General features: G+C 40.3%; 2 protein-coding genes across 2 annotated transcripts in view; both read right to left on the bottom strand.

Annotated features, from left to right (window-relative positions):
- Positions 1-1,445: 1,445 nt before the first annotated feature.
- IFNGR1 (interferon gamma receptor 1) lies at positions 1,446-26,403 on the bottom strand. Its single transcript, XM_066315600.1, has 7 exons — positions 26,245-26,403; positions 16,973-17,087; positions 16,413-16,585; positions 14,843-14,991; positions 13,991-14,162; positions 12,861-12,976; positions 1,446-6,472 (listed from the first exon to the last, which is right to left on the bottom strand). Exons 1-7 carry the CDS (start codon positions 26,330-26,332, stop codon positions 5,972-5,974), a joined length of 1,314 nt encoding a protein of 437 aa, XP_066171697.1. The 5' UTR covers positions 26,333-26,403; the 3' UTR covers positions 1,446-5,971.
- The window catches only part of PERP (p53 apoptosis effector related to PMP22), a 345,785-nt gene continuing 319,585 nt past the window's right edge, over positions 1,446-27,645 (bottom strand). Inside the window, exon 4 of the mRNA XM_066315602.1 lies at positions 1,446-2,010. Within this exon, the coding sequence (XP_066171699.1) occupies positions 1,985-2,010 (26 nt within the window). The 3' untranslated portion in view covers positions 1,446-1,984. The remainder of the gene's footprint in view (positions 2,011-27,645) is intronic.

Below are 27,645 nucleotides of genomic sequence, written 5' to 3'. Positions count from 1 at the left end.
GATAGTCTAAGCATTCAGGGATCGGTGTGCTGAGCTTTTCAGGACAGGACCCTTCACACTTAACTGGTTTTCACACTTCTCAGAGGTGTTAGTTTCAAGTCTACTGTAACATGACTGTTTAACCATTACGATCACCCTGTGATTCTTAAAAACAAAAAAGCTTTGTTCCATATTGTCTTAAATGAAGTTTGGTGTATTAGAAATAAAATTGCTGGTTTTGCTGCACACACTGAAGCAATCGACAAATTAATTTTTAATTCACCATCCAAATTCACAGTACTTTACTGCAGTTTCTATTTAGATTTGTGGGGTGAGTACATATTGGTACTGTTTTAAAAGCTGATATAAGGCCAGACTGACACTTGAGATGAAGCCACATGGAAGAAGGGACTGAGAAATGGCAAAGATGCTCTCTACCTCCTTGCTACCACTGCCCTCTAGCCTATCAGGCAAGTTTTACAATCCTTACTTCCTTGTTATAATTATCTTACAATTAATCACATTTGCAGCAGGTTATCACAGCCCTCAACACTAGCAAACCCAGCAGCGGAAAGCACAAACAATTCCTGTCATCTGGAATGGAACTGCACATGCCCTCCACCCTTCCTACAATTAACTGAACTGCTGTAAACTCGCAAAATACACCACAAAACGTAACACAGAACAGTCATGCCAAGAAAGAAAACAAAGCATATTTCATTCTTTTCACACTCTGTATTTTCAATCTGAAAGGATTGTATTTACTCTCTTTGAAAGGGTATTTTTGAAGGGATGTAAGTTTTTGAGTTTAAGCAATGTTGGCACACACAAAAAGTTCTATCAGAGTCACTGCTCTTACTGCTGTACTGTGCACATTGCAAGGACTTGACAACTGCAGGATTAATTTTGCAGGACACATGGCAAGCTGGCAGGCAGAACCTCTTGGTTTGCTTGTTTGCTCTGCTTGTCATGCTTTTCCTCTTTAAGCTGTGGCTGGACAGCAGAAATTAAAGCATTACACAAATAAGACTTCTGTGATAATTTAAACTTCAAATGAACAGTAAGAAGTTTCAAGGAAGGCCAGCTTTCCTTGCTCTGTAGCAATTAACCCATTCAAATGTATGACCATTTAATCATCATCCATAATTTTTAAATAGGACATAAGCAAGCATCTCAAGTCAGAAGCAATAGGACTGGACTTAAGTTACTGCAGACTGCATCAACAGCATCAAAGGGCAGAAAAGAAGTTGCAATGCTGAGGAATAAGATGGTCAGTAGGATCCAGGAAATGGCTGCACACAGCCACACACACAAGATGGGCCACACACATCTCCCCCAAACAGTGTTTGGATTCTCAATATTGCTCAAACTTACACCATGTTAAGAAACATGAACTGAGAGAGCTACAAAAGCACATTTAGTCTTCAGAAGAAAAGCCAACAGCCACAAAGAGGCAAGGACACATATTTCTCTTTAGACTTTTTTTATTTACATATTAAAAAAGTACAGTATTTACAGGAATTTCATAACATATTTCAGCCCAATTACTGCATCCATTTAAAGACTATAGAAAGAGTACTAATAAACAAGAACTTCATAGTTAAAGGACTGAACTATAAAAAAATTACACTAAAGGAATCCATATAGGTCACTTCTTCCTGAGATAAAAGGTACTTCGTATTCAGTTTGTCACTTTGGTTGTGTGTTTCTGCTCTTTGAGTTTTTCGTTTAAGACATGCTGCAACTATTATTTTGAACCAAGTACATCTCTTACTTACTAATACTCAACTGTTTACATGGAACCACTTTAGAGCAACTGGTTTTTCCTAACTGTGAGAAAAACAGGTTTTCCCATGCAAGTTCCTTTTTCTGCAATCTTTCAGCAAGGGATTACATAAAAATACGTGAGTCTGTTCCAGGCAACTTGGACCCTACATGCTGTCTTGTTTCCACAGATGTCAGTAGATTTGACAATTTTTTTTAAAAAAAAAACTACTTTATTTACTTATGTGGAAAACCACACAAAAGCAGGTATTTCTGTGCCAGCATACAGTACTGCCACGATACTTCACTGTTAATTGCAGATCTACTAATAAAAATTACAATGTCCACTCAAGAACAAGAACTAAAGAAGTTCTTAGAAATGTTGGCAGGTATGAGGCCAAAGTTTTGTGAAGTTCTCTTTCACAGGCTATAACGCTTTGGAGTCTTACCAAACCATCACCCAAATCATCTTCAAGCAAGAGGAAAGAAGGAGTGCTAAGCAGCCAGGACAAGAGTAAAAATCAGCTGAAAAAGTTTGAAGTGGCAAATCTTTATAAGCGTGTCATACTGGATAACTGATAGGCCTGCAAAAGGCATGAATATTAAATTATTTTCAATGTATAAATGTTAGGCACTTTCAAATCCTGGATCAAGGTGCTATGTATGAATATTCAGAAGCTCAATTAAACTAACTCAATTAGGTGAAAATGGATAGATAAATACTACCTCACAGGTTCACAGCCACATTGCATAGGTATTTGGTATTAAAGAACTGCACAAGCAAGACTAACTAGCTGCAGCTGGAAAGGCATTTCCATTCCCATCCCAAGAAATCCTCACACTGCAAGATGCTGGATTGTATCCAGAGATTACCACCACGACTTGCCCTAATCTTAGGCTCTCAATACCACTACTGGCAACTGCTAGAAACAGGACTGGTGGTAATGGAGCTTACTGACCCAGAAACACATCCTTGTCTCACTGTGGCCTCCCATTTTCAGCTAGACGCAGCTAGTAAAAGATTCCTGTGCTTTGTGCACTCCTAAACTTCTTTATTTCACAATTACAACAGTTTTAGGCTGGCCTGAGCAATTTAAGCATCTAAACTATCCCTGTGTCACTAGGTAAGTATACAGCACACAAAAGACAGACTGCAGGGATGGTGCTACTTCACTGGCTTTTGTATTTACAGTTCAGAAATTCTGGTAAAAAGTGCATTTAACCTTGTTTTATTTCAAGGGCAGGGTTGCTGTATTTATGTGATATAGTATAAAGCACTCATACTGCTGTTCTTGATTTTCAGCTTCTAAAATAACACTGCCTTTTCAATACATGTGACTATCTGCCACATCAAGTATTCCAAGTTATGATATACTTCTGTGTCATTTCTTATTGATCTTAACATCACTGTTCTTAATGATATCCTAGCTCCTGGCTGGCTCTTTTACTCACATTTGACACCATGTGACTCAAAAGATTCAAAAGAATGCACAATGTAGTTGTATTGCAGGGGTAAGAGAAAAGAACCTGAGCACTTGGTTTTAAAATGTGTCTACCAGCATTCCTCTTCCAGTGTGTCAGCAAAAGAAAATCTTCTAGAACAATGAAACACTTAGCTCACATAAATCTAAGATGCTTAGTCTTAGTTCTAACAGCACCAGGGTTTTCTGATGCACCGTTGAGAATGTAAGTCTAATTTTTTTTAAAAAAAATTACATCCTTCTGAACAGAATTCTGTCTTCTGACAGAATCTTGGTTTTGAGGCAGATACATCAAATCCAGTAACTACCAGAGCTAATTCCTGACATTCTTGGACAACATCAATTTTTTTTTCTTTTTTTTGACAAAACTGACAAAAGGAAAACAAGCTACCAAGTGCAAGGTTAAATACTCAATTTGCAGCTGCAAAGAAAATACTCAGCAAATTGTCTGGTTAGAAATTTCTTTCCAAAAAACAAGATTAACTTCACAGTTTTAATGCCCTCTTTATCCCTTCAGAGCCAAGTTTAATTTAAACACTTCTCTGATGTTTATATAAATCCCTGAAATATTTATTGCAATTCATAATCATCAACAGATGTCCAAACTCAGAAAGAAATTACATCGACTCCAATCTCTGCAGAAGACACCACTGCTACCTACTTAGTAGACAGCCTGGTATGAGCTTCAGTGATGAATCACATCACTACCTGGAAAGTCAGTTTAGCTGAAGTTTCAAGTGCAATTAATGCTTATTTTCAAAAAGCCTTCTCATAACACTGAGAGTGTTATTTTCTACACCTCTGCCATGGGGAGACCAACACATTAGTGCATCCTAAGCAGTAAGTCACTCAGCACTGCCTTCTAGGAACTCAACCCAGAGCATGACATTGAAAACGTTGCTAGGAGGTCTCACTGTGTTTAAATACAAGTCAGAAACAAATCATAGCCAGCTAAGAATTACTAATTGGGCTTTCCGTTACATCCTAACTACAAAATTCACCTGTTTGATTTGGCTCTTCCTAAAATTATCAAAACCCTGCTAACCAATCTGTTACCTTCCTTTGAGTAGAGATGGGAAAAATTACTATTGTCTTAAAATCTTTTGTACTACTGTGGTCAGTAACTGACATATACAAGAACAGAAGCACTCCTGAAACTGCTGTACAAACTCAACTTCACCCTAAGAATACTCATTTCACCAAGAAATGTAAGGGTAGAAGTACTATGACACTGGTTTTCCTTTAAAACCACCCGCTGTAACATGCTAACAATTCTGATAATCCTGTAAAAAGGTCTTTTAAAACAAATGCACAATTTTGTGTAAATGGACAAATTGTACCCGTAAAGCGTTTTTTTTCCTGAACTAAACATCATTAATAATAGCTCTAAACATTTCCTACAAATATGAAATCTTGAGTAAAGGGAAATAAATGGATTGCATCGACTTCAATATGAAAAAAATAAACAAAAAAATATAAAATACTTACTCCTCAGTTTTCAAAACTACAGTGTCTACAATACAAAATTCAGAAGGCTGTCAAATGACAATAAAAGTTATAAAGTACAACTTAATCACACCATTCTTCTATTATCTTGAGACCTATTTTTAGAGAGTGATTTTATGTAGTTCATGAATTGTGTTATTGAAAGGGGGGGAAATGGCAGTGATTTTCATCCTGCTAGAAAACATGCTTGGAAGAAGTTCTATTCATTTCTAATTAAAGAACATACTGTTCTAAAAATTAGGATTTAAATGTCCCAGAAGAAACCAGGCTTTTGAATTTTGAGGACATTTTCTAAAGAATTTGTGCAACCACCCATTAGACTTTTTTTTTTTTCAGTGATGATCAACCAGCTTGCTAATATATTCTGCCAGAATGTGACACAGTTACTCAAGGCACTAGGTGATCGATCCAAATGGGTGCTGCTGTACTGAAGTTAGCAGCAAAGACTACAAATAACTGGTACTTTCACAGAATTGTTAGGGCTGTAATGAACCTCTGGAAATCATCTAGCACGGCAGGGGCAGGCAGAGAAGGTGACACAGGAATGAGTTCACGTGAGTTTTGAATGTCTTCAGAGACTCCATGATCTCCTTGGGCAGCCTCTTCCAATGCTCTGCCACGTGCCCTCAATGCAAAGAAATTCTTCCTCATATTGAAGTGAACTTCTTGTGTTCTTAGCTTATGGCCATTACTTCTTACTTCTTTGACATGAAACCAAATTCTTAGGACATACAGAAAGAGCTTAAAGGCATAGTCTTATTAAAAAGAAATAGAAGCATTTTATTTAATATAAAAATACTCTTCAAAAGAAAAAGAAAGCAAGATACTCCAATAACAGTAAAAACTCTCATACATTTCTTGCACGTCTATAATACCAACTGAAGGATTTCTTCAGCATTATGTTTGTTGAACCAATTTTGAACAAGATTTGAAGCAGAAGTGAATAATGGTACAGCGGCTGTTTTATAGTCAATGGTATGTTTTCTACCGAGTATTGTTAAAAAACACAGCACTATTTCAAATATAAAAATAATGGGTTATATCATATATAAAAGCATTTCAAGAATTGGTTATTATGAAATTTCCCCACACTTTTTATGCCATTTTCAGGTACTATTTTCAAAGGTGTACTGATCAGAACAAGTACAACTTGTAGATGGTCACAATTTAACCCAGACTTTCCATAACCTTCAGTAATGCTGTTCTTTGTGAGTTGTGGTTAAGCACTTCAGTTATCCTGGCTACTCAGTTGGCCTGTAAGCATTCACAGGCTGTTCTTCACCAACATCTATCATCAACATATCTAATGGAACATGAGGCTTGTCATAGCCAGAAAACTTGAAGCAGCTACTTGGAATGACTGTTTGCTGTGTTTCTATGGTAGAGATCTCTGACCCTGAAGACTTATCGCAAATATCCATTTGGCTACTGTCAGAAACGAAGTAACTCCCTTTTACTACACCATTTTGTTCATCAGCATCAAAAGAGACGTCCTCTCTGCTTTCCTGTACAGGCACCTCTTCTACTTTGGCTGGTACCTCTGGGGAAGGGACAGAAGATTCTCCATCACAGGAATCCACAGGACTAACAGTTTGTTCTTCTGGCTCTATCCCCAGGAAAGTTACTTCACCATTCACTGGCAACTCTGAGTGGCCTGATGGGAAGCTAATTACAGATACATACTTCCTCTCTGACCTTGGTCCCAGTAAGGCGCCTGTGTTCAGGTTTCTCATCACAATGACCTTAAATAGGAAAAAAAAAAAACCAAACCAAAACCAACTTTGAGTTTAAAAGCTGGAAAAATATGTAAGTCAATAAGAACAAATTTAACATCATTATAACAAATTCTAAAGCAAAACTGCAAAATTAAAATCTGGCATGGTCACTGGCCATGTCCATGACTTTAACTGTTCCAGTAACACTTGTTTGCAAGATCTCAAAAATGCTTTCTCTGGACAAGCATATTTGCAAGGAGCAAATCCATTTCATGTCATCCACTATATATTTTCAAGTTCCCAAGGTAGAGGAAAACAGCAAAAAAAAAAAAAAAAGAAAAAGACATAACACTCTTCAGCTGGGGAAACCTTTCATACTCTGTAGCTAATGAGTGCAACTTACAGTGGCTGTAATAATTTCTGGCACCTGTCTCAACCAGAAGGGAAGTGAACAACATACCCAGTAACTCCATCTATGCTGAAGTCTCCCAACTTATTTCACACAGCCACTAAGCAGACCTTCAATGCTGCAACAAACTTTAATGTTTCACTTCGAAATCCCTCCACAGGTTGATCATACAAATTCCTTCAATGGACAGGCCCCAGCTTGTTTTAAACAATTACAATATGCCTTCAGGCTGCTTGGATTCTTTAAGGGTTTTTTTGGTTGTTTTTTTTTTGTTTGTTTGTTTTTGTTTTGTTGGTTTTTTTTAATATCTTTTTGAGAGTACATACACATGAAAAACAAAGTAGGGTAAATTTTCAGCTATTTGATAGTATTCCCTAAAGATAACAGGACACCTAGGGAGAAAAAGTGTCATTTTACTAATTTCATAATCCACTATGTATGTGTATCACACAGCATCAAATATTATAGATCTGTGATTTCCTTAATAAAATACACAATCACTGTTTTTTCAGATGCTTTGCGAAAAACCAATCTGCCTGAAAATTCAGATGGAGGCAAATTTGGAAGAAAGAGATGTATACAGGAGGAGGAACGACAAAGTAAAATAATGTTAAGAAAAATTACAAATAGGCACCAAGAACCTCCCAGTCTGTATTAGTGTAAGAACTAATAGAAGGCCATCAAAACCAGATGATCCAATCTGACTGTGCTTTTCAAAAGTCTTTCTTGATTAAAAGGTTGTGAGATTGCAGCTTTACTTTTCATAACTTCAGAGTGTGCTGACTTCATTAGAAATTGCCTTCATCTCTCACTTCAGTCCCAGCATCTTACCCCTCAGTAGCCCTGATACCTGTTGATGCTACTGTGTGCTTAAGGCTGGATCAATAAAAGCATTACAATTTAGGAAAACCAACCAGCCAAACAACAAACACCACAAGTCATGCAAACACTCCCTGAAGAGCAGTTACTGGTCATCTAAGTTAGTTTCACAAACAGCTGTGTGAAAATCACTTAGGTGAGGCAATCCCCTGGGGAATCAAGGGTTGCCACTGAAAAGTGCATTCAGGTGGCTCCTAACACACTACAACCTAGCTGCTACTCAACCATCAGTGTCTCTGGATCTTCATTTGCTGTTATGGAAACAGAACACTACATAAAGAATATTCAGAGTAATTTCCATGAGAATTCATGGAAACCATTCATTCATAAGAAGCAGATGCTTAGAAGTTAGTTGCAAGTAACTGACTACAATCAATAATGGGTAGATACTGAAAATGTTAAGGACACCTTAAGGGATTAATGTGCTTTTTGAGAATCTCTTTATACAGCTTTTGGATATATATCCAAAATATTGGGTATTTATGTTATACAACACTGATCTTGAAGGGACCAACATCCATATTTTTTCGGGGGTGGGGGTTGGGAAAAAATCTGACACTAATAATCACACAGCAAGTGACAAGAGAAGGTAGTTCTCTATGTAAGGTGGAATACCTGAGGAGTGTGAATACAAAAACCATGGTCAAAAGCTGCATTTTCAGCTTTCCACCTCTCCCCATAACAGTACACACAAAACTGAAGTTTAAAACAAAATCCAATGACTTCTTGTTTCTGTCTTTTTAGGATTTTCACACAGCTCTAAAAAAATCATGGTCCTAAAATGTGTTAAGGGATCACTTTGCATTCTACACAGGTCCAGCATTTCACAGTGAGTGCTGGCAATACTTAGAGACTTTAGGGATAAAATACATATTCTCTGTACAACTACACCCAAGACTTCTCAAAAAAGGAAACCCATTTCTTCTCTTGACAAGTTTCTGACTGAGGCAAGATGGTGCAAAGACACTCCTATTCCCATTCATGAAAGAAGGAAGCGATCAGAAGAAAAAACTCCCGTGTGTTTCCTGGTAGCAAAGGTTTTTTAAGAGTCACTGAGTCACAACTACAAGACAACTTAAAAGCTCATGCAGCTGCTTCTAGCTTCAAAGATAAGAATGACAGCTTATTACAGTAACTGAATGCCTATTACAGTAACATTCAAAAGATCTTAAGTAACAAGGATAATCAAGATAGGGTTGCTATTTGAAGAAAAGTATTTACTATAGGTAAGTTAGTATTTTTCTTTTTTTCACAAACTGACAGCCAGTGATCTTAAGATGGGTATCAGCAGTATTTCCTGGCAGGTACTCCCATAACCTCCTGTCTCCAACAACAGCACCTGAGCTTTCAGGTCTTTCAGTGTCTCGATAGAGTAGGGAGACACACTGCTGAAAGTCAGGCTCAAGGATGCAGATAAATAACATATCTCAAGGAATCTGCAACAGTTAAGGAGATTAACAAATTCTTTCTTAACTTCCTTTTCTAATGACGTGTCCACCTCTGAATTCCAAGTAATTTTCAGGTGCACATTTCATGAAGCAGAGTTCGAGAACTCCATTTCAGATCTTATCAGGGTGATGGCCAAAATCTTTGTGGCCTTTGCACGGTTCCACAAAACATTAATGCTATCTAAATTATAAAGAGAAGACTATGTTACTGCCCCCTATAGATCCTCACAGGGGAAAAAAAAAGTTTTCACAAAAGTAATGAAGCAGCTTCTCTCTTGTAAGATGACAATTATGTGTGGCATCAGTCAATATTTACAGTAACAATTAGTTTATCCAAATCGAAAATATATGTTGTATAACCAAAAAAAAAAATCCAGTGCAGCAAAGAAAATTCCAAAGTGTTTTGTGAATATCCTTACGTGTTCTACAAAGAGAGAACATAGCTTTGTCATTCCTGTCAGAATCAGAAAAGGCATCAGCAGACAACAGAAAAGTAGGCTTGAGTAAAAATCAACTTTCACTTTTCTCTTATAGATGGTTTCTACTCACAAAAATATTTGCCACCATTTAAAGATAAAAGACACTGAAGAAAACAACAGGGAAGTTAAAGCAGAGAGCGAGATGCCCACAGCATATCAGAAAATTATGGTCAGGTTCCTTTAAAAGTGGGCAAGCCCTTATCACAAATCTTAGAACAAAAATCTAGTACAGGAATAACCACAGGACAAATTGCAATGACTGAAGACAATGGGTGGAAAGAGACAGCCTCCTGTAGTACTTTCTGTGAGATAAATGAAAGGAAGTTTTAACTACAGCTGAACTGCTGAAACATCAGATTCCCTTGATCCAAGCAGAAGACTAACATCAAGTCTTGTACAGGAATCTATCCTGTGTCACATATGCATATTGTGGTAGGATCCTACTGTTCAAAATGATATTTAAACATTTAAACAAACATGATTTTGGTTAAGACAATCATTCATTGCCTATACCAAATGACAGCCGCACTGTGGAAATAGGAGCCAGACAAAGACACGTAATTCTTGGGAGTCACAAACAGCAGTATAAAAGCTCTGGAGCTTTAATTGGATTTCTTTTTCTTTTCTCTGAGTATGTAAGACTGGCAAAGGTAGCCACCTGATGGTTACTCTTTATTTTTCCTTCTGTTGGAAAATTCCAAGTTGCTGGAAGTCACTCAAATGATGTTTTAGTATCTACTTAAAGTTGCCAGGAAGGAGATCACTGAAAACCAGCAGTCCTAAGGTAGGAAATCTTGCCCAGCCTTTTAACAGATGGAAAACCTCCCTAGATGTTTTATTTACAGACAAGGCTTGGGTAAGGCACAGTGATCATAATCTGTATAGAAAGAAATACCTAGTACATACTCAAAGGTCAGTGACAGGCTCCAAGTGCCATTAAGTCTACAGAGATAATGTCATATAATTAAACTTATCAATAATGTAATATAATTAAACTTATCGTTCATATTATTTAAATTGTTTGTTCATTACTTTAAATGATTAACCATCAAATAATTATACTAATTATACTTAAGTTATTAACTGCTCATTTTACATTCCCACAGTATTCATATTGCCTGTATTGAAACTACCTCTGTGAGCTCTACAACTTATATTTGTCATTAGAGACTTCATTGGAAATGGACAGAAATATAAAACATCCTGATTTGGAAGGGACTCACAAGAATCAGTGTCTAACTCCTGACTCCACCCAGGGCAACCTAGGAGTTAAACCACACATGCCAGAGCATGGGCCAAATGCCTCTTGAACAGGATTTGGAGGATTTGGGCAGCAACCACTTCCCAGGGGAGCTTGTCTCAGTGCCTGACCACCTCATTAAGATGATTTATAAACAGTAATAAGCTACATTCAGCTCCTTAGCAATAAAATATAATACGGTAGCACATGAACCATACTGTGCTACTGGAACCTAGAAACCCCAAAGTAACATCTAGCCCAGTAAAATGAGAATATAGGCACACACATGAGCTTCTACAAGGTGAGCTCAAGCGTGAGGCTGGAGCATACATCAAGGAGCTCACAGGTGTTAAGGAGCACACATTCTCTTTGTGATATTCTGCTTCCTGATCCTTTAGATGGGATATCACAGTGGTACTAGAAAGCCAAAATAACTATGGATCCATTGAGCACAGCACTCTAATTCTGCATGAGCCATCTACAACGAATGGTCTTCAAAGAAATCACTGTTGTATGGACACAGGACACAAAGTTACATATTCACACAAGTACATACTGGTGTGAAGATGACAAGAAGCCTCCAGCATCTCTACAGGCCTGTGTGTTTTGATATTGGGGCCTAGCTGCAGATGTCAGAGAGGCTTCTCTCATCAGATTTTTTAAAGCCTACAGTGTGAATGACTACCTCCAAACTAGTCCCCTGGCTCCGTGACAGTCCATGAGAAGGAAAACAGATTTAAGAAAGCATTTTGTCTGACCAGAAGTGCATATAATTTCAGAACAAGATGAATCATCTTGTGCTGTACAAGTTGGTGGACTAGATCATTGCTTTACTACAAAGGGATCACCTCTGGCTTGGATACGTCATGTAGTCAGAGCAATCTTGCCTCCTGATATTCTATTCTAAAGAATGCAGATTCCAGAGGGATCGTGGACATTGACTATGGAGAGCTCATTTTAAAGGGTTTTGAAACTGAAGAACATGGAATCGAAGACTGTTGTCCCCTCTTTCTATAAATGAGACTTCCTCCATCCACTTAGAAGATACTCTTGTTGTGATTTCTGTTTACTACTGCCTCAGGTGGTAGCTCTGAAGTTGTGGGAGTTCATTCGTTGTGACTAACACGACACCAGGAGAACATTACATTAGATACACTAGGAAAACATTAGATACTCCACTGTTGCCTGACATAAAACCAAGGAGCACTGCTGCTCTTTTAGGGATGGCTGCAGGAAGTTTTTAAGATAGAGCAGCTGTTGACCTCTCTTCCCCTGTGACTGCTCAGTGTGAGAACCGATTTCCGCATGTCCTCCTTCTCTCTTCCTACTGAACTATTCTACCCCCCCACCTTACTCTGCACATTACTGAGAATATTGTAGCAATTAGCAGAATTCCAACACAAGCATTTAATGAAGGAATCTCACAGCTCCTGTGACAGGACAAAAGGAGAAGGACACAAACTGAAATACATGAAAATTTTTTCTCAATGTAAGAAAAACCCTGAGGGTGGTTTAACACTGGAATAGATTGCCCACAGTAGTTGTGGAGTCTCCTTCCTTGCAGGTATTCAAAAGCCATCTGGATATGCTTGCTCATGGCTTACCAGCTCTTGTGCTTGAGCAAAAGGCTTTGGGTGGATGACCTCAAAAAGTATCTTCTCACATCAGTGATTCTGTGCTTTTGTGTCTCTGCTACTAGAGTGAACACAAACCTGCCCAGGTGTGCATGCATTGAGTTTTTAAGAACCAAATTCTCGAACTAGACCAATTACTGCTACTTCAGGTAAAGAGAGACTGAAGTCTAGCCCTAAAAAACTAAGAGGCATCCAGCAGCAAAAGCTATCAGAATATCAGACTGGCATATATTCTAAATATCTATGGGACCATGGTAAAAAAAGCCAGAAAAACCCAAACAAACAACAAGAGATTGGCATAAAGATACAGAAGTTACAAAACTTACCAAAGACTTAGGCAGCTGTATGTTGTTTTTCCTTACTTTCTTGCAGCCACAATATACTGTTGGTATTACAGTCAAGATCCCAATAACAACACACAAAATGATGATAACATGCATACCTAAGAAGTTAAAACAAAATCTACTAGGAATTTTGGAAAAAGAAGCCACTGCTGAATAATTCAGAGTAATTTCAGAAATTGTAATAGCTCAGAATGCTTAGCTGTAATGTCTGAATTTTTTAATCTACTACCTTTTTCACTCAGGAAAACTTAATCCATAACATTTTTATGGAGTAAATAAAAATTATAACAGAAGCTTTTCAATTTATATACACAGAGTTTTAATAGAAATAAAGGAATTTTGAAACTAAGTTCTTGTTCCTTAGAGATGACATTAGGCCAAAGCTTTTTATGTGATAGCACATTAACTGACATAACTACACAGAGTTTATGTACAATAGAAGCAAAATATTAAATCTTCAAAACACAGATTTGTTAATAATTACTAGGAGGACTCCACTAGTCCAACTCTCCTAAATGCCCTCCCTCATCCAGCTGCTCCTCTGCATTCAAGAAAACTGCTTCTAACAATTTTATCTCTTTGCTAAAATTACAAGCCATGATGAAGTGCAACCACAATGTTCATAAGAGGTTCAGAGATATAAATTTGGGTCACTATCTGCCTTTTGTTCTTTTTAATTAAGAAAAGGACATTAATATCTGAATTTAATGACCATAAGTTTATAGTTGCTTCCAGTTAAAAGTCTGTGCACGTTATCCTCAGTGACGAGGCTGCACAAAAAGTTGCTAAAAGAGACAATGCCTTCAAAAACAACATAGCCAGCAAATGAGATATTTGTGATTTTTTTAATTACACCAGTGTTCATGTGCAATAAAAATAGCTTTTGTGATACCAGCAACACAGGAAAAATATCCCCCAAAAAACTCAGGGTCATTTGAAAATAATACATGATTTGTAAAGGCCCTAACTGTCAAAATGCATTTGGAAAAGAATGACTAAACTTTCCCTACTTTTTCTATTATCCCAAAGGCATCCAAAGCATCAAATACTTGCTAGATCAGATCTGTCTTTATATTCAGTATGTTCTTAATATGTCATTAGAATCCTCTTACTCAATGTCTGCTCAAGATGAACAGGAGTGCAGCTTTCCTCTGATGAAGTACCAATCATCAGATCCTCAAAAATTCCTTTTGCTGAAACACAGTAAGTGGAACTTTCAGTAGGAACTGGGATTTTGAGGCTACACTTATGCATTGTACAGTTGTCCTCGTAGAGCTCTTTAGTCTGAAAAAAATGGAAGACATGGTGTATCATTTGATTCACTAGAATAATGTTACAGTACCTTCCACCACTTCAAGAAACACTAGTTAGGTGCGTTCTCTGCATCACCCATATGCCTTGCAAAAGCTGTGTGACCATCAGCTTACTGGCCACCTTCAGATGTTGTATTTGATCAGAGCATGGTATTTTCCAGCTAAAATTTCTGCTGTTCATAGTAGAGATGCACATTAATACAACTTGTATCTGGATGCATATGAAAAGCTAACTGTAAGTAAACACACTTGTAATTTTCTTCACCTTCACCCTCCATGATTGCTAAATAAACTGCTATAAATATCTTGAAAGGTATTTTTCTTAAGTGAAATGTCTCTTTAGACAAGTGAGATGGGGACAAGTTAAGTTACCAGTGTTTTAGCATGTATGCAGAAACAGCAGCATGTGACCGAGTAACACTTACCTTGTGTACAGCTAATACAATAATCTAATTTTTGTTGTAAGCACTCATTCGGACAATTAAAATACAGACCTTTCATTCACATATCTCATTGTAATGCACTCAACATTTCAGGTGTTCAACTGTTTTCTTGGTATCTGTTATCAATGTGTCATAGGCATAAATCCCTTGTTCTAGGCATTTAAGGCAAACAAGTGTTTTAATTTTAAATTTTGTTTTTGGAACCTACCTCATTTTTACTATCCCGAACAGTCACCAAGTACTGAAGCCCTGAATAAATGTCTTCAATACAAGAAAGAGGGAATACGAGATGGTAAATATCAACCATGATTTTATCACCATGTCTCGAGAGGTTCAGTTTTGGAGGTCCTATTTTTCCTGCAACACATTGCAGCACAGCTATTAGGCCAAAGCTTTTAACATAAAATATGGAATTTATAGTTAGCTTTCCAAAATTCATCAGAGATTTGAGAAGCATTATGTACCTATTATTTCCATGCTGTTAACACTGCATAGCTGGGGTAAGACCTCTCCCTTGCCTAGAAGTAATGGAGGCATTTGGATACATTAACTAATCAGTTTCTAAAACAGAAACAGATTGCCCTTGAAGGATTTCAGTGTCAAGGAATTTAACTTGGCTACACACATAGGGCCATGAAACTTCAGCTGTAACAGAAAAAACTAATGGCAATTAAACACATACATGAACGAGAACCAAACACAAGATCCTGCTGACTAGATCCCACCATAAATCACCTCAGTTGAAAACAATACTGCACTGAAACAAAGGCTGTATGAAAAGCTAAACAAATCTCACCATGAGCACCATTTAGAAACTTTGGATTTCCCATGGCAATGGCCTGTGTGAATTTTTCACGTCTAACAGTCTGAACAAACACTCATTTCTTGTTCAACGGGAAAAGGATTTTGTCTCTCTTCTCCATACATGGCTACCAGTTTTCTGGAAACTATCAAATTGAGCATTACTACCATGATTTGTGTCCCTTTGTCACTATTGAAACCAGCCACTATTTCAAGACACAGGACTGTTGAATGGGAACAGAATCACGGCAGAAGGCAAAGAGGGACTCCACTCCTTCAGCTCTAGCAATGCAGAAATCCAGCTCTAGCTCCAGCTAAAGCATAGCCCAAGTCAGATAGAATTGCATGGGCCAGGCTTTCCTTGAAGGCTGCATGTTGGGAATGGAGCAAGCATGGTAAGAAGTCTCTCAGTCTTTCCTTGTCCAAATGACACTGTTGCATTTCCTTTGCACTGTCCATGCAATGCCAGGGTCTGCCACACTGGACTGTAGACAAAAAATTTACTTTTACAGTACTGATGTTAAAGACTGATTTTTCCCAAAGTAGCCCAAAGAATTTACATGAAGAACTAGTAACTTGTCCGCTTACAAGTGCCTAGACACCTGAAGCTATCAGTACATGGCATTCTAGTGTCAAGCATGACATTGCTACTTCAGTGATGTCTAAAGGTCCATGCTGACTGGTGACAGTTTCCTACTCTAAACTAGTGTCTGGGGCACCAGGCAAGAATATGGAAAAATTCAGAGTGCACCACCAGCATCACCATCTTGCCTTTAGACATTTTGAAACAAATACTCTGACACTCAGAGCTAACAAGCACCATGAAGTTCCTAGTAAGCAATCATCACCCTTCATTTCATCCTGGACTCCTGGCTTTAAGATATTCTCAAATGCAATGCAATAACAGAGCAAAACAAATAATTACTAACTCTAAATTTTTGGAAAAAATTACAAGGTCTAGTTTAGATTCAACTTACCTTGCCTTTGCAAAATAAACTCATTTGATTCAACATATTCAGACTGTTGTGACCCAACAACAGCTTTAACTCGAAGCCAATAAGATGTATAAGGGTCACATATTTCCTTTGAGAGATCACAAAAATGAGCTGAAGCGTTCACACAGGTTGAGACGTTCTTATAGTAACCTAAACTGTAAAAGAGATGAAGTAATAGTTAATACAGTTTCAACTGCACAATTCTGTTCAATACACTGCCACTGTGAAGGTGGCCAGGACCTGTGAGGGCACAGATTGCCCAGGAAGGTTGTGGAGTCTCCTCCCCTAGGGATATTCAAAAGCCAACTGGACATAATCATGGATGACCTGCTAAAGCAAGTGTTTGCACCAGATGACCTCCAGAGATCCCTGTCAACCTCAACCATCCTAGTACTTGACAAATTTTGCCTTAATTTACATTTGGGCAACCTTCACCCTACATGACTTCACCACACAGAAACAGAAGAGTTTACCATGGACATGCTTTTATATGCTTCTAGAGACTATCAGGTATAGGAAATAACAAAATAGTAAGAACTTACTTGTAAGGCTTGATTTCCACAATAAAATGAGGAGTTTCAGACACATGTGGGTACTGCCAATGCAAAACTGTCTTGAAATTTTCAGATATTACTACAATCTCCGTTGGTGAAGGCACTAGAATGAAGAGAACAATTGTACTTTGATAAAGAGACCTTTGCAAACACAAGAACAGCCAAATGCACTTCTAAATTATTTGGAAAAGGGAACATGCTAGACATAAAAATCACAAGTACTTTCCCCAAATGAGCTAGTCCATCACCAGTACAAACACCTAGGAGTCCTGTAAGCTGATTTATTATTCATCTCTCCTGCAGAGACAGCTTTTGTCCTCTTTGTAACCATGTCAGATAACCCATGCCCACTGAAAGAACGTCCATTAGGACAGCCTATATCAGGTCCATAATCAGTGATGATTATACCCCTTGTTGGTCTTTTACAGACGTAACAGCAAGACAGGTTATAAGACTTTACTCAAGTTAGCGGAGATTAGGCTAGATCCTGTAGATTTGTCTTGCTGTTCAGAAACTGGAGTGGATGGACTGGGAGGTGGTACCAGAGCTGGAGTATAAACGTCAAAATACAACAGGCCTGCTAGTGTAAACCTGGATTCTCTATGAATTTTTTAAGTTATACTTCTACCACTCCAGCAGTATTTTCAGTAATCTGTGATGACCAAAATAAACTACAAACACTGAAGCTATAATGTAGTTCCATTTGAAGGAACGCATTTGAAGTACGTTTAGTGAACAACATCAGTGGAAATGCAGTAAAGTAATCCACTAATAAGAAGTAACACTAATAGTCTTCCATGTGCAGCAAGTATCTGTTTCAAGCAGCAACCACAATAGGGATATCAAGGGAGCAGCTGCAGGGGAAAGAAAATTAATGGATCCTGTAACTGTTGAAGGCTGTCTCATGACACTCAGGAAGAGAAGAGAAATTAAGGTCACCCAACCAAATTTAACTATTTACAACTCAGCTTCTCCATGTCTGGTTTGGTACTCTTAGTACTCTCAATGTGGCTTTTACAAAATGTTGAGGGAACTCATATTTGACCTGCTCTACACTACTTGTTCACAAAGCAAGTACTGCAACTTCACTGTGTGATATATTTAGGGAAAGTAAACAATTTTCACATCCTGAGAACAAGACCACAAATATAACACATTACTGAAAGTAATACACAGAGGCTGAGATATGCTATTGACCACAAAGGTTTGACAGATGTAATACAGATCACTGTGCAAATGGTTCTGTGGTTTATGTTTTAATACATAGAAGAATGGTATTTCAGCTATTGGAAAAAAAGGAACATAATCATCAAATTCACAAGAAAAAAATAGATGACAAATTGACAGAAGAGGAGTCAAGCACACAGATGGGCCAAAGCACACAAACATTACTTCAAATATGCAGTTTTACACCACAGTGTAGCTAGCCTTAAAAATTTTGTGTACTATTATACAAAAGAAACTGCTTAACAAAAACGGTTGACCCCAGAGCACTGAAGAGGATAGAAAATGTTCCAGTAGGACCCCTCCATCATCTGTCTAAGGTTTGGGGAGGCCTTGCTGCTAGAAGCCAGCCACTATTCTAACTTACTAGAAGGGCATGAGGAAAGACCCAGAAAACCAGACCTGTTAGCCTAACCTCATCACCTGGAAAAATGATGGAGAAGATCATGCCAGGTGCTCTCAGAAAACACTGAAAAAACAATTCAATCACCAGGAACTGTCAACAGGAGTTGACAAAGTGAAACTCCTGTTTAACTGATTTATTACCTGCCTAGTGGGTGAAGGGAAGGCAGTGGATGTACTTTTTCTGATTTTACTACAGCTTTTGATACTGTCCCTCACTGTGCTCTCCCAAACGAGTTGGCACATGCAGGTTCACTTGAGTGAAGAACTGGATGAAGGGCAGAGCTCAAAGGGTTGCTGTGAATGGGGCTGCACCTGGCTGGGGACCAGCTCTGTTCCCTGGGGCACAGCTCTAGGGCCTGCTCTGTTCAGTATTTTTACCAATGATATGGATGCAGTAGTTAAATGCACCTTGGGCAAATTTGCCAGTGATAGTGAACTGGGATGTGCTCTCTACCCTTTCAAGGCATGCAAGGCCTTGCAGAGGGAGCTAAACAAATGGTCCTCGTTGCCTAGCTCACAGCTTCTTTACTCAGGCTGGCCATCTGATTTCTAATGATTTCTTCTCCAGACAGCCCAGAGGCAGTGCTTGGGGACACCACAGTCCCATTTCACTCCAGCATCAAGAGTGCAGGCCACAGAAGACACTGCACTTTTCAAAGTGCTAATGTCTAATCTTCACAGATACCATTTTTGCATATTGCCAGTTAAAAGGCCATAACCTTTTCTTCATGTGAGCACTGTTGAACTTAACCCATAATGAAGTTTTCATTCTTCTTGTTACACCACGTTCTATGTTGTTCTGCAGGCACAAGTGGAAGACAACAATAGCACTTAGTGCCAAAAAGGTAATTGTTACATATAAAACTCCTTTTAATTTATAATAAACATAAATGCAGCAACACTCACAGTGCAAATTCAAACAGTGAGACAGGAAGTATGAAAAGAGAGAAGAAAACTGATCAGCAATTCATGTCATAATGCATGACACAGAAAACTCAACAAGTTCTAGTTTGCCTCCAGTCCGAAGTGATTCCCATCTGCAGTTCACCTTGCCTTGTAAGACAGCAACACTGGCTGCTGAGATGTCAACAGAGAACAGCAAGAACAAATTTTTCACAAAAATCTCTATATGCATGTGCATTGTAGAACAACATAAAAGGAACTTCAGGAACAGCTCTACATCCATAAAATAAAGGAACAAAAGGCAAAGGTAGGCCAATCAGACACACTTTTTTTAACTGTGCCAGAAGAAAATAAACATGCCTGTATTTTGAGGATAAAGAGCTGGAATTTTGGAAAGCAAAGGCAGCAAACTAAGAGAGGGGTAAAAACTAAGATAAGCATGACCACAGAGTGACCTGGAAGTTTAGCATTAAACAGAATAGACGTGGGAATAGAGCAGCACAGTTTATCTCAGGAAATTCACACCTGTATCAGTTTATAACTTGGACAGAAATCTGCTTATTTGTCCACATACAAACAACCCAAACTATTGCTGCCATACTGATGGCAAAGATCTCATCAGCTGTGACTACTGTGGGACATGAATGTGTACATACATAACCAAACACATTTTCAATGTGCAATTATCTCAACTAATGTATTCAAGATATAGTAGACATTTACATCTTCAGTAAATTTGCATAACAGACAGGAAGGAAATACATGCGGGAGGAAATTAAAAGCCAAACTCCACTGAAAGACTTGTTTTACTGCAAGTATGTGCTGCTGCTTGATTTCAGGCTGCCAAGAAATAAGGGGGATGTTAGGCTAGTTTGGAGGGTTTTTTTCAGAGTAACATAAAAAAGTGTACCTAGCTGTGTCCTCTTAGACTAAGATAGATTAATGTTGTAACTAATGCACTACTTGCACACAATATATGATGCAGCTCTGCTTCAAAAGTGTGTATCATCAAGGCAGAAAATGCTTGTTTTAACCTTAAGACAAATATAATAAATTATGAAGAACACGTCTAACTTGTTTTATACACTCATTTCCCCAAAAAAAACAAGCACTTCACATCTCTCACAAATCTCAGCAAGGTCAGACAGATGCAAACCATACAGACATAAAGATTTCTTTACCAGCTTGAAATCTGACATTCTTGTTCACTATGTAAGTATTCCAGTGTTCCTGAACAATACTACCTATGGAAAGTTATGAAACACAAATTTGAAGCTGCCATATACTCAATAAAATCTGTTTTTAAAGCATACACAGAAGGACTTAATATTGTGTATATATGTAGATGTCCTATGTGTTCATTGAGCTTCAGCAATGCATTCCCTAGAGCAAAAATTAATTCAATAAAATGGACATTTCCGAGATGTAAAAAAGAGACTGCCTTCAAGCTGATACTTGATCTCATGCAAGACTGAAATTCCTTCCCCCATTCTGGCATTGCAGTATGCACAGAGGGATTTGTCATCACTGCTTGTGCAAGTAGAATTCAGCTGAAGTGCAATAATGCACGTAACAGAACAGTGCCTGATGAATCCGCAATGCAGAGATTATGGTACAGCCACCTAAGACAACAGTGGCCCCAAAAGCCGTAAAAGATCATTCAAGTCATATGTGATTTTTAAACATCATTTAGGCACTGAAATATAGACTGAAAGCACAAACTGAAAACTTGAAAAGACAAACTGTGAAAAATAACAAGTAAAAATGTTTTTAAAAATTTTGAAAGTTTGTTCCTTGTTTTGATTCCATTAAAAAGAAACAAATCCCAAGTGGCACATCATAGGAAAACACTTACAAGCCACTTCAAGAGGCCAAGTGGGACAACGGTCTGAACTTTGGGATCATGGTTAACTCACCATTTTAAGACAGAGGGCTGCAACAGTAATCAGTCAGTCCCTTCTGGGCTTCTGACTGGGAGAAGTGTGCCTTCCTTGTGCAGCCCTGTGCTCTACCTACAGCTGCTCCAGCGCATAGATTCACAGAATATTCTGAGTTGGAAGGGACCCACAAGGATCACTGAATCCAAGTCTTATGTAAATGGCCCATGTGGGGACCTAAGCTCACACATCCACTTCAACTACACCCAGAAAGCAGTTTTGATAACCTCACAAATATAAAGAAATCACTCTCCTTAGCTTTCATCACCCATGAAAATGAAGACAAGGGGGAAAAGGTCAGATAAATTTGCACTACCTTTGAATGTTTCTGCAGTAGTCTGCAGCCATATGCATTGAAAAAAAAAAAGTGGCAAAAAGGCAACCAATACTCTGAAAGATGGATTCAGAAGACAGCAAATCAATGCTAAGGATGAAAGATAACACATAAAAAGAATTTAGTCTACCTCTGAAGGCTGCATTTCTTAAATTTTTTTGTGCTCAATTTGGGATTCAAAGGGTTTGACATAACAGACTTGACTGGTATGTACTAGACTGAATTTACAGCTGTTAGTGCTGTTTAACTAGTAATGAGGAGGCTCCTGTGCTCTCCCTGGGGCTTGCTTTCTTGACTGTATAGAGTGCAGCAATCACTTGCTGCTTTCACTGCTTGCTGTACTGCTTATCACCTCAGTCGTGTGCCTGGGAACACTGTGGTCACAGCCATGGTGACACACATGGGCTGGCAAGTCGCCAGGGGATTGCTGCTTTCTGTGCTGTATCACACTCAGGACATAAAGCGAGGAGAAGAAGGAGGAAGTGTGGGACATCCGGAATGAGGGTGTTTGTCCTCCCAAGTAACCCTTACCCATGATAGGACCTTGTTCTCCTGGAGATGGCTGAACACACCTGCCTGCCCATGAATTAGTTCCTTGTTTTGCTTTGCTTATGTGCTTGGCTTTTGCTTTCCCTGTTAAATTGTCTTTATCTCATTCCATGAGTTCTCCAGCTCTTACCCTTCTGATTCTCTCCCCAGTTTTACTGGTAATGGAGTGAACAAGCAGCTGTGTGGGGTTTGGTTAAACCATGACAAAATGGTCCTCCTAATCATTTATATCCTCACTTCAATCTGCTCTAAATCAAACAAAATTGGCCTGCACTAAGAGAGAGTTCAGCAACCTGGGGGCTAGAGGAGAGTTAGGAGCACTGCCCAGCGCCACGGGACTGAAACTGAGGAGGAAGAGGTCACTGCCCACCACAGGCTGCAGGAGCACTAAACACGTGCCTTGGGGAGGAATGGGAAATGTCTGTCAGTGCTTCTGCCACGTTCCCCTTCAAGGCAGCACATGGGTCAGCATGGCCCCCTCTCTGTGCACTTCTCGCAGGCCAGGCACTAAACAGTTCCTGCTCCTATCAGAATGCTGGAGGGGAGCTGCCTGTTGGCTGTGCTTGGCTGATTGGCAAGCACCAAGGAACAAGGTGATGAAGAAATTTTGTACCTGCTACCTGACTGGCTTTCTTTCAAGCGGCAGCAACCATGTGGTGTACGTGAAAATGCTTGCATGTGCTTGCCTTCATCCACTTTCATTTATCCCTCCAAGAGAAACCCAGCACATGCATTTCTCTTGTAAAGCCACTCCCACACCTGGATAGTACTTCTTTAAAAAATTTACTGCAAACAAGCTTAACTTAATGCATGTAACAGCAATTTATGCAGAAGGTTATATCAGAAGTTCTTGAAAGACCTCAAATTCACAAAGGAATTAGTTTACATATTAAATGAGTACCATGACTGACACGAAATTTAAAGCTATTAGTGTTTTAAATATTTACTGAAATGAACTTAAATGATTTCCCAAGTATCATGAATAAATACTATACACAGTATATAGGGCTTTTTTACAGCTTCTATTTACAACAGAATTTTATTTTCTAAGGGCTCAGAGGTTTGACATTGTTCTATGGAGTTTTTAAAATCATTGTTTATGATAAAAATCTCCACAAGGTTGTAAGCTGTACTAAGAGAAGAGGTAGACTGAGATCACCACCTGGAGAAAAAACATAGCAAGTCAAACAAGATGGACACTTAAAAAACAATTAAATAATACAAGCTAAATATTGTTTTACCTATTTTATGACTGTTCATCCATTTTGTTACAGATGAAAAGTGTTCTAATAGATGATATCTAAATAGAGCACTCTCTATCTAATTTGTTTTTGTTTGCAACTTGACAGTCAACTGCTATAAATGTCAATAATCTGAACTCGAGACCACCATGATTATCACATACAACAGGAAGTCAGCTGCCTAAATGAACTACCCATGTCTTCAGAAATGTGGGTTACAGTACATTCACAGTAAGCACCTGAACTGCTACCACAGCCTCTAAATCTTCTTCACCTTGACCACAAACCTTGTCTTCCACGGTACTAAAATACAGACTGAGAGTTCCCACCGACAAGTGCCCAGCTCCACTGTGGAGTCAGAGGCCTATCAATGCAGCTGCAGGAAATGCAGTTGTCCCAACTGCTGCTGGGTTGTCTGGCTTCATTCCTTTTCTAAGGAAAATGGCATCCTACAATGGAAGATGAAGACGACCAAACATTTTTTCATTACACACAGCCTTGATATATATGTTATTATATTACTGGCACATTGAAAGCCCTGTTAGACTTAAGGGAAAAAAATAATCATACAATCGTTGCCATGGAAATTCTGGGCCCCTCACTACAAGAGAGACACGGAACTCGTGGAGCAGGTCCAGCAGAGAGCTGCAAAACTGATCAAGGAATTGGGGCATCTCCGTTATGAGGAAAGACTGAGGGAGCTGAGCCTGTTCAGTCTCGGGAAGAGAGGACCAAGAGGGGACCTCAGCAATATCTACCAGAAGCTGAAGGAGAAGGGCCAAGTTCCTCACTGGTGCCAAGCAATAGAACAAGAGGCAATGGGCCGTAACTAATGCACAGAAAGTTCAACCTCAATATGAGGAAAAACTTCCATACTGTGTGAGTGACCAAGCACAGGAATAGATTATCCAGAGAGGCTGTGGAGTCTCCCTCACTGGAGTTACTCAAAAACCATCAGGATGCTCTAGGATGTGCCATAACTGAGCAGGAAGATCAGATGTCCCACTATGGTCACTTCCAACCTGACTCACTCTGCTATTCTGTATGTAACAGCATCATAAACATGCTTCAGACTTCCCCTTCTACCTTAATTCTTCCCCTGATGTAGGTCAGTACATCTGCTTGCATCAATATTATAATGAAATAAGGACATGTTATTAGTCATTACATACAAAACCAGCTTTTTCATTCAACTAATACTCAGAACTGTCAATTAAAATTTCTTTCCTGATGTTTTTGTTCACTAAAATGTAAGTTTTTACTTACAGTGGCTGTGACCAAGCTGAGTGCAAGTCATCAAAAAATGCTGCTATGCTGCTAGAGTTTTCAAAACCTAACTCAAAAATACATTCTGCTCCTTTGAGGTGAGGGTTTGCTGCACTTGCATGCAGAAAGGTGACCCTTCTGCTTCTAGGCAGCTTGCTACATCATCTACACCACAGCACTACTCTCTATGCTCATAGAGATAACTCATGCTGGATTAGGCTGGATTATAGCAGGTTTGTTTGACAAATGATTTACTGGCATTGGTTTTTACCCTAAAAATGCTTCATACAACATAGAAGTGGCATATTTTACTAGCAATTAAAGGATACCCTTAAAAGAGACTAAGTCAGAGCATACTAGGTAATATTTAACATATTAAGACACCTTACTGATCCAATGTGGAAAAAAAGATAGTTTTCCCCGCAAAGTTTGCCAGTTACAATCAAACACCAAGTCAAACAAACTGGATATTCAAAATGCAAACTGTTAAGGGACAAGAATGCAGACAGATTGCTATTTTTAGCACAGTTAAATATCCGTTTCAGACAAAGCTAAGCAGACTTCCAAAGCATGGTGTGGCCCATGCTCAGGGCCAATCTAGTTCAGTCAGTTCGCCAGAGCATGGATCTGGCCTCCAGGAAATCTCCATCCGCAGAATGCAAGGAGCCTGGGCACACAGCCAGCTCTCAGTAGTCTCAATAAAAATTAAATGCATGTTCCTTTAGAACATGACTATTAGACAGCAACCTCTGTTTTTAACGAACAGTTTAAAATCAAACTAGTAAGTCTGACTATCTCATTCGTAATTTACTTGCCGAAACTCTGTGTAAATAGACACGACGCTGTTTCCCACTGGCAAGCCACCCCTCCGCCCCAGGAGTGCTTGGCCACAATAGGCGAGTTCCAGGCCGCGATCCTGATACCTTCTTTACACTCTCCAGTCCTGCGCTCCCCATTTTCGCACCGAAATTCCCAGTTTCTCTACTTCTTTGGACATATCACGTCACACAGCACGGGGGAGCAGGCCCGTCCGACGCACACGCCGCTCCAGCTCCGCGTGCCCGAATGCGCGAACACCCGAAACGAAGGCTGATGTCACCGGCGCGCCGCCGGGGCGGCCGACACGGCCTCCGGGGCCAGGCTGAGCCGCGCCCCCGAGAGAGCTCTGCCGGGCCCGGGGCGCCTCGGCGGGAGAGCACGGCACAGCCCCGGGGAGCGGGGGCTCCTCCCCGCCGCCGCCGGCCGCTCGCACCGCCCCGGCGGCTCCCTGCGCCCGCGGCGGCCGCCGGAGCCAGGCGGGGCCGGCGCCCCTCAGGTGAGCCGCGCTGCCCCTCAGGTGAGCCGCGCTGCCCCTCGGCCGGCCTGCCCGGGCCGCGCCATCCCCCCGTCCCGCCCCGTTACCTGCGGGCGGCCGCTCCCCCTGCGAAGCCGCGCTCCGGCGGGGCACCAGCAGCGCCGCGACAGCCAGGAGGGACAGCGGCAGCCGCATGGCCCCCGGCGGGCACCCAGCGCAGCCCCCCGCACACAGAGCCGGGCTCCGCCGCCCTCGGCACGCCGGGACCCCGCCCTGGCCCGCTGCGGCGCCTGCGCCGGCCGGGAAGGGGCGGGATGCCCGGCAATGGTGGTGCGGGGGCGGGCGGGTCACGGGCGGGCAGCGCCCGGGGAGTCTGCGGGGCGCCGGGGGAAGCGGCGGCGGTCACCGAGCCGTGGCCCCGCAGCGGGGAGGGAGCTGGGCCCCGCGCTGTCTTTGGGAATGCTGAGTTTTAAGCGCTGGTGCTGGGCTATACCTGGCAGCCCCAGCCGCTTGGAAAGCACCGTCCAGCTCGTCATGTTGCGACTTGTGTTCTCTCCCCATTTCTTAAAAACCACGAAGTGTTCACCCTGTGGAGTGTTTCAGAAACAGCACGCTGAACTCATACACATAAAGGAATCCTAGCTTACCCTGAGAGGCTTTATTCTTTCTTGGAAATAACCTAAATGTATATGCACTTCAAAAAATTGACGTTTGCTGAGCAGGATGGAGACTGCAGTTTTTGCCACCTTGCTGCTCCTGTGTCTCCCATCCAGTGTCTCAGTTCCACGTAATTTTGCACCTTAACCTTTCAAAGTCAAGGCAGCTCTGGGCCAGATGAGTAGTTGGACGCAGAAGAACGCTCTTCTGCTACATGCCTCTGCAGCTGTGATGAGGATGTAGCAGCTATTTAAGCTCTTGTCAGTGATTTCACGAATAATTCCTTTTCCAGACCTGAACAGAGGAAACAGAGCTACTTGCCAGAGCCGTTACACTTCCCCTTTCAAATACCCCTCTTTGGAAAAGTTCAGCTGCTCCCTCGCCTTTATTTCCTGTCCCAAGCATTAGTTCACTCCTTAAAGAAAGGTGTGGACAAATTGCTTTTTTTGCCTTCTGCTGTCTATACTGGCAAAAGTCAGGAAACAGCACAATTTGCTGTGTGGGAAGGAATGCGTAGCAAGGAGAGAGGAAGTCACAAGCCAGCAATAGATGCTGAAGAAACCTGTTATGGCCTCAGAAATCATGGTGTTCCCAAAGGTGATGAGAGGTGGTGCTGTGGGGTGTGGGATCGGTGTGGGGTAGAGAGCTAACATCTCCTCCCAGCTGTGCTAAGGTTGAAGAAAATGGATTGTGAAACTACACTGACTTCATGTAGCAAACAACCTTCACAGACCGGGCTTTGTGCTTAATGCAGTGAAGTAGCAAGCTTTTTACAACCTTAACTGCCTTGACTGAAGTATTGAGCACTCGCTGGCACGTGGATTTTAAGTTCCACTTTGATGGGTGACATG

Source organism: Sylvia atricapilla, chromosome 3 (genome assembly GCF_009819655.1).
Source record: "Sylvia atricapilla isolate bSylAtr1 chromosome 3, bSylAtr1.pri, whole genome shotgun sequence".
Taxonomy (NCBI): domain Eukaryota; kingdom Metazoa; phylum Chordata; class Aves; order Passeriformes; family Sylviidae; genus Sylvia; species Sylvia atricapilla.
Note: the sequence above shows the minus strand (reverse complement) of the source record. Positions and strands in the feature narration are given on the sequence as shown.

Excerpts from the sequence above, each read along its gene's own strand:
- IFNGR1 (XM_066315600.1), bottom strand. The coding sequence starts at position 26,332 with ATGCGGCTGCCGCTGTCCCTCCTGGCTGTCGCGGCGCTGCTGGTGCCC. Across the intron at positions 14,163-14,842 it reads TTCGGGATAGTAAAAATGAG|ACTAAAGAGCTCTACGAGGA; the intron begins GTAGGTTCCAAA and ends CATTTTTTTCAG. Across the intron at positions 6,473-12,860 it reads TACAGCTGCCTAAGTCTTTG|GTCATTGTGATGAGAAACCT; the intron begins GTAAGTTTTGTA and ends TTCCTATTTAAG.